The sequence below is a fragment of the Nanorana parkeri genome, unplaced genomic scaffold, assembly GCF_000935625.1.
Source record: "Nanorana parkeri isolate BGI_ZX_2015 unplaced genomic scaffold, ASM93562v1 scaffold1777, whole genome shotgun sequence".
Lineage (NCBI taxonomy): Eukaryota > Metazoa > Chordata > Amphibia > Anura > Dicroglossidae > Nanorana > Nanorana parkeri.
Window position 1 is genome coordinate 117,554 of NW_017308045.1, and position 7,996 is coordinate 125,549.

The window sequence follows — 7,996 nt, forward strand, 5'->3', positions numbered from 1 at the left end:
AAACAAAGGAAAGTAAACCCATTTCTCTCCTTTCTTCTAAAAAAACATTTGCCGGGTTCATGGGCGGACACTTTGTATTCATTGGTGGCGATATTGTATTATGTCACTTTAGGAGAGAAATTCATTTTTGCACTTGATATATGGTTTGTTTAACACGTGTATAGACAAGTACACCGATCAGGAATATTCAAACACTAATGACAAAGTTTTATGAGTGAATAAGGAGAATAAGGATTCGTATACTGACATTTAATCATGTATAATTATTAGAGGGTCTGATACGGATATATAGATTTGTGAGACACAAGGTTCATAGATTGTTGTACAGGCAATTGTACAGGCAATCCACCACACAATGTAATGTAGCAACAGATTTGATAATGGTTCATTGTAATGAGGTGATTTTTACCCACATTTTGTAGAGAATATTTGTTTGCACGTAGACCAAGCGCAACATAACAGCACTACTACACACGGGTTAACACCACATATTGTTGCAGCTGGTCCATCGGTTGTAATAGCGTTGAACACGTTCACCCTCCCAGCGCAGCTATTGTCGTCCAACGTACTGTATGTGATAACAAATCCCATAGGTGTAAATGGGTAATTAAACTACCGTACATTGAAGGAGCCATGATAGTGTCACCTATAAACCAAGGACTTTTTTTTTTTTATCAACAGGAAGATGTTGACTGCCTTTATAATGGTGCTTCAACAAAAGTCAAATTGAATTTTGTCTAAAGGGAAAAGGGGGTCCTAAAGCAGCCATACATTGGTAAAATTTGACCCAAGTGAACAAGAAATTTGAGCAGTGTATGGCCAATTTAAGTTGCCTCGCTGTCATGTTGATGCTTTGAGTTTAATGTTTCCTAAATCACCTGCAAGAAACTACAGAGATAAAAAAAAACTCGGACACTTATCTGCCATCCATTAGCACGGGTCCGTTACCCAAGTATTGATGGCAAACAAGTATTTTTTAGAAACAGCCCAGCAATAGCAGACCGACTTCTCTTATGACCAGGTCCCTTTAAGCTAGTTAGCCAATGCTACTTAAATATTACAGCTGGCACCCAACTTTGAGGCTCTCTCTAGTTTTTGCCTTGCTGTAATAAAGACCAATTAGTGCTGCTTACTCTCCTTGTGCAGGGTGACTGGTCTCGTCTCCGCCTCTTCCTGTAGTTTCTGCAGGCAACCTGTAGTAGGTGGGGCCTGCTGGGTCTCTCCCACAGCTTTGTTCATTGTACAGGCTATGTGCAGCAGAGTGATGATGTCATTACTACTTTTACAAGGTAATTATTGGGTTTGTTAAGGCATTCACTGCACACAAAGCAAATTTGTATCCCTTGTGGTTATTAAAGTTTTATCGCATGGAGATCAGCAATTATCCTGAGTAAAAGGAAAAGTATTTGTGTTGTCTAAAGAGACCAACTTGTTTCTTTTTAATTTTAATATATACATTTTTTTGTATAATAATATAAATCCTGTATAATAATAATAATAATAATAATAATATTTAAGCTGCCATAGAAAAACGACTGCTGAAATTCAATTGGTTGCAATAAATACCATAGGAATACTTTGGGATAATGTGTATAGGCTTTTGACAACAGTTAAGGTCAGTTTGTGATTTGCTTTTTATTTGTCCATACATACTACAGCATCTCAAGCACTTATATTTCCTTGCCCTTGGAAGTGTTTCTTTTCAATGTTCAGTCATAGCCTAATACTCTAGGCTGGTTGCTATTTCTGAATATTCCATATGCTTGCATTCATAATTGTACACGAATGGTGCACATGGGTGGATTGTGCCTTTTGGTGCCTCCAGAATGTCAGTGCAGCTATTTCCCTGTGACAAGTGTGCTACCGCTAGTTTGGTGTAGCTGCAACATTATGTGCCTGATGGTTATTACAGCAACAAATGGTGCACATAGCATTTCACCCCTATTAACCTTTGGAAAGAATGGAAGGTCTGCTGAAATCAAGTTGTAACATAAAGAATGGCTTTTAAGCCTGACGGTATGTCGTTCTTGTGCGACGGTAAAATATTAGCAACCGATGGGCTGATCCATTAATAAAGGTTTCAGCAATTTGTCAGAAGTGACATGTGGCAATAGAGTCGCTGCAGAGAGCCAGGGGAATTAAGGGCAACTCGAAAAGCTATTAGTCCCTTTTTATTGCATTGTTTGTTTTCTTCTATACCTCGGGGAAGATTTATTGTAGTATGAACTATGGACATGGCCCAATGTCGCTGAGTTTTGATCATGGCAGTCTTTCTGTTCCAAATTTACGGTATCCTATTGTCATTTTACAGTTGTCCGTATTCCCTTCTTACACTATTAGGAATTTATCTGATATCATTAGCCTTCACATCCAACAAAACATCAAATCTCTATTTGCCCTCTGTAAAGAGAATGAGTTGGTCAGAGCAACCTTTCCTATTCTGCCTTTCATTTTCTTTGGATAGAGAAATGACAGTTGCTATCTGGTTTAACATGGATATCCTCTCTTCGTACACTTGATTCTCGATACACACATGTAGATATCTAAATGAAGTGAATGGTCTTAATGAAGACTGATATGTAGTTTTTAGCTTGTTATAATTACAGACTGGATCACCTGGGGGGTTTAACAAGCTTCCTTATCTTCTAGTGCTACTTCTTTAAACCTAAGACAAAAATCAAAGTACCTTAACTATTAACAAAAATGTATCTTATTTGAGCATCACTCATCTGTAGATCCTCAAATCATCTCTGAATTGGCTGCTGACACTGTCCTTCCTTCTGGAGGGTGGCTACATGGTCCATGTGTGTGTTGTAAAGTAGTCACCGCTCCAAGCTCACTCCCTTGATGGACTACAATCTCATGTTTAGTTTACTCATTTCTATTGAGATTGTAGTCCATCAAAGGAGCAAGCTTGGAGCAAGGGTTACTTTGGTTCCCATTGGTCTCTTAGTGCGTTGAAGAGTAGCCACCACTCCAACCCAGATAGCAAGGATAACTTGCCACAAACGTGTGCCAGGGTTAAATTGTAATTCTTGTTAACTTGCTGCACACATTCCTGGCAAGTTGTAGACTCGCAGAACACTTGCAGCACAAGTTTTAGTTGACACTTTTTGAATTTGTAGCAAATTTGCTTGGCAAGTCTACAGCAAGAGTCCTGCAGGTCTTAGCAAGAGCTCTGCAAGTGTACAGGACTTTTGCAAATCACGTTGATCTGGAGACTTGCAATGCAGACTTGTTGTAATAGTGTAACAAAATTGTGAAGCTTGGCAAGTCTAGCAATAGTTTAGCAAGTCATTTTCAAACTTGCAGCTCAATTTCTTGCTATCTGGGAAGCTCACTCCTGTGATGGACTACAATCTCAATACAAATTAGTAAACTAAACATGAGATCCTCATATCATCTCTGAATTGGTGCTGACACTGTCCTTCTGGAGGGTGTCCATGTTTGTTCCCCATGGTCCCTGTGTGTGTTGCAAAGTAGCCACCATTCCAAGTCACTCCCGTGATGGACTACAATCTCAATACAAATTAGTAAACTAAACGCGAGATTGTAGTCCATTACGAGAGGGAACCTGGAGCAGTGACTACTTGACAACGCACACAGGGACCATGGGGAACAAAAGTAGTCACCCACCAGAAGGAAGGACAGTGTCAGCACCAATTCAGAGATGATTTGAGGATCTACAGCCAATACGCACAAATAAGATACATTTTTGTTAGCAGTTAGGGTACTTGAATGAATTTTTAAGATTTAAGAGGAGAACTATGGGGTCTGGGCTTTTCCCCATAGTTCTCCTAAGGGTAACGGCAGGACACAAACTAGCGTCCTCCCGCCACCCAAAGCTCAGTATACCGCGAGCTACAGCTCGCGGTACACTGAGACGCCGCAGCCGGGACGGATCCAGACAATTCTGTCTGGATCCACCCAGCTGCGTGAGTAACAGCTGGCTCTGCCTATCTAGAAGCAGAGCCAGCTGTACCCGCCCCCTCCCCCGTCCGTTCCGCCAGTCAGCGCTGGAGGATCGGATAGGGGAGGGGGGAAACACTGCAGGGAGCCGTGAGTGACAGTCACGGCTCTCTGCAGGGATAGATCGAGAAGTGAACGAGCAACGGTATGTGTTCGCTCACTTCCCGATCTATTGAGCCGACCTGTGACAGTTTTATTGTCACAGGTCGGCTAGAACTATGAGGCTGAGTGATTTTCACTCACCTCATAGTTCTCCTTTAACTCCTGAGTTTAGTGTTTTTTTAAGGGTCACCATACACCACAGCTAGACAAATCCCAGGAGCCAGGTAGCCAGTGATGCTTACAAATTACAGCTGGTGCCTAACTCATGAGGTTCTCTCTAATTTTTCCAGAGCTGGGGTTTCTTTGTGCTTTTTTTTTAGTTTAAAATGGGCTTTTAAGTGCGTTCCAGTGCATTCCAGACCAGTCAAAATAAGACATGGAGTATTTTTCTGGTCTGGAACGGATTGCTTCGGTGGATACATTAGGATGTATTTTGGGTCCGGAAACAATCTGGTCTGGAGATGATCTGGATGTGGTGTGAATGGGCCCTTACACATTTCAATCTGATAATATTATCTTTGTACAATTAACTTTAGACTTACCAAAACTATGTATTATCAGGACCTCCTAATGTATCCAATCAAGCAGGTCCTTGCACTACAAAGCTGTTGGTAGATCTACAGTCAAATTGTAAACTGTGTTGTGAGCTTTATGATCATTGCAAATAACAAAAGACTAAAGGCCAGTTTGTGAAATGACTCTATGGTATCCCCAATCATGAGAAAAACGAAAACTACAAAGTTGTGAACTAAAATAGCAAGCAACAGATGTACAGAAGCCAAAACCACCTGTTTGTACTCTGAAGACAAGGTCATGGTTCACTGCACAGTTGGACAGTTAGATAAAAGGGACCTTTAACCAATTCTGCACTGGGAAAACCAGGATATCCAGCACAGTGTCAGAAGCAGTGCCAGCAGCTAAGGTCACAATCACGTACCATTTCCTCCCGTGCAAACTATTACACAACACTGCTCAGCTCCTAGTGGAAACCCAATACAATAAACATGGGATTTTACAGAGAATAGCCTGCAACACTGTATGAATTGTCTGGAGCCACACATTTACACATGACAGCCTCAGCAATCCTGGAATAGCAGATCCCAACAGACAGACTGATGGAATCAGGGGATGAAATGGCAGATCACATAAGGTGAAAGAAGACACCCCCAGGCAGGTAAAGCAATAGGATCATTACAAAGAGAAATGTGCAGGGCCACCGGAGGTGATTTAATCGGGTTATCAGTCACACGTGTGACAGCTACAGGCAGCCACAGGAATGGATGATGGCAATCCATGGATTGTTCCCAGAGAAAAAGTATAGACCAGCCTTTCTAAACCTTTTTACCCAAAAGGAACCTGTGAAATAATGCTCAGGTCCCAGGGACCTCCTGCTGAAAATGAGTATAGCTACAGCTCTTGGTACATTAGCATTATTCAGCAAGAATCAGATATACTAATACTACTACTAATAGAAGGTCTGGACGTAATTTTTAAGGGCTTTCGTACTAAACTAGTTGACTCAATGATGGCAAGATCGAATGCTCTGAGGAACAACTTCGAATGAACGTTCTAATTCAATTCTAACAGTGCATGGCCAGCTGTTAGTGGGAAACTTATCTGAGAGACAAGAGGAGAGTCTCCATTGATACCATGCAGTTGGTCCCACCAAGAGACACTGACCCAGCACTATGCAGCTATCATCAGATGGGAGGTGAAGAAACCCTTAGGAACCTCTGGAGCAACCCTGGTTGAGAATGGCTGATGTAGACCCTTTCAGGGTATCATACCTCCCAATTTTTAAGGATGAAAAAGAGGAACACCTTTAAAGTGACACTAAACTCAGCAATTAATTTTTAAAAATGCTTAATTATTAATTAAAAAGGAAGCTTGATAGTGTATCACTCATCTGTAGATCCATAAAACAAAAAACTAGAGAAAACCTAAAAAGTTAGGCGCCAGCTGTCATTTTTTTTTTAAGGATCACTGGCTACCTGGCTCATGGGATTTGTCTAGTGGTGGTGTATGGTGATCCTTAAAGTGACACTAAACTCAGGAGTCAAATCTTAAAAATACATTCAAGTACCCTATTAGAAAAAAATTTATCTTATTTGTGTATCACTCGGCTGTAGAACCTCAAATCATCTCTGAATTGGTGCTGACACTGTCCTTCCTTCTGGAGGGTGACTACTTTTGTTACCCATGGTCCCTGTGTGTGTTGTAAAGTAGTCACCGCTCCAAGCTCCCTCTCATGATGGACTACAATCTCAATAAAAATGAGTAAATTAAACATGAGCTTGTAGTCCGTCATGGGAGTGAGCTTGGAGCGGGAGCTACTTTACAACACACACAGGGGCCATGGGGAACAAAATTAGCCACCCTCCAGAAGAACAGTACCAGCACCAATTCAGAGATGAGTTGAGGATCTACAGCTGAGTGATACACAAATAAGATACATTTTTTTTTTTTACTAGTTAGGGTAACAATGTATTTTTAAGATTTAACCGCTGAGTTTAGTGTCACTTTAAGCAAAAAATATTGGTATCCCTTTGGACACACCAGATCTTACAGATCATGTCCAGTTAAACCAAATTCTGCTTATTCTCACCCTTACTTTTCCTTTAAACTGGTGTTTTAAATACAATAAGTACTAAGATGAAAGGATGAGACCAATAGAAACATTTTGCTCATTGCCTATATACACATAGGAGGATATTTGACCCTTCTTTCCCAAAGAGGTCCAGTCTTTGTAAATGAGGAATAGTGTATGATGATCCAGGGCTTACCTTGTCCTTGTCCTTATTCTGCTCCTCGCTCTTGCTCATTGCTGTGGTCACCGCCGGGCTCCAAGTGATGCCTGCTGACCCCGAAAGGCCGGCTCCGGTGCCGCTGTCAGTCCAGCCGCAGCTGTCAATCTTGATGAGCCGGTGCTTGGGGGACACGATGTACTTGAGCTCTGCCCCGACTGGCGGCTGCTGGTGCCTGGCCCTGGCCGGCCTCCTCTCGCTGTTGCTGCGGTACAGGTGCGGGGAGGAGGAGGACGATGATGACGAGGAGGTGGTGTTGGTGCTAGAGCCGGGGCAAGGCTCCTGGAAGAGGCTGTTGCTGCTGCTGCCCCCGGGAGCCCTGGCACTGCCCCTCCTGCCCTCTATCTGCTGCTGCTGCTCCTCGCTGCACATCGCCCTCAGCTTGCGGAGGGAAGAGCCGGGCCCGTTGTACGGATCCTCGAAGTCCCTCTCCTTCTGGGCCCGGTAGGCTCTGATGAGATCGCTCTCCTCCCTGCAGTGACCGGGCAGCGGCGACGTGTGATGGTGAAACTGGGGGAAGGACTGTAGCTGCTGCTCTTTTTGCAGGTGGAACGAGCGATCGGTGCCGCCGTTCCTTTTGTAATCCGGCCTGGGGGGCTGCGGGGGGCTCTTGGTCTTATTGTTATTATTGTTGCCCAGGCTGAAATATTTATTCAACCATTTGGCCATGATCAGGCTCGGTTAGGGTGAGCTGTGTGTTGTATGATCTGCCTGCTGCAGTAGCTTGATCGGCTGACACTCCCCCCTCCACCTCCTGTACCGGGGCTCACATGGAACGGCACCAAGTTCTGGGGACAAATCGGGGGAAGTGCACCGACACGATCACACACACAGATCGGATCAAACTAAGACAGATCCTCCATGGGGAAAGTGAGGTGCTCGGTAGGGAGTTCACACAAAGTCCTCAGAGCTTGCTGAGCATAGCAGGTACATCCCAGCCATGGAAGTCAGGAGAGATTTAAATGTCCCAGCAGCCAAGTGCTCGCGCACACACAGCCCTCTCCTGGTTCCTCAGGTCACGTCCACTTTCTTCTGTCCCATTCAGTCGGAGATGTCGATCCACTTTCCCTGAGAAGGTCAGTACAGGATCCGATCACTCCGGACACTCTTCTTGCTCACTT

The 7,996-nt window shown here is 43.5% G+C and overlaps 1 protein-coding gene across 1 annotated transcript in view; it reads right to left on the reverse strand.

The window, feature by feature from the left end:
- The window catches only part of LOC108799651 (SH2 domain-containing adapter protein B-like), an 86,309-nt gene extending 78,722 nt beyond the window's left edge, over positions 1-7,587 (reverse strand). Inside the window, exon 1 of the mRNA XM_018571546.1 lies at positions 6,855-7,587. Within this exon, the coding sequence (XP_018427048.1) occupies positions 6,855-7,544 (690 nt within the window). The 5' untranslated portion in view covers positions 7,545-7,587. The remainder of the gene's footprint in view (positions 1-6,854) is intronic.
- Positions 7,588-7,996: the final 409 nt, after the last annotated feature.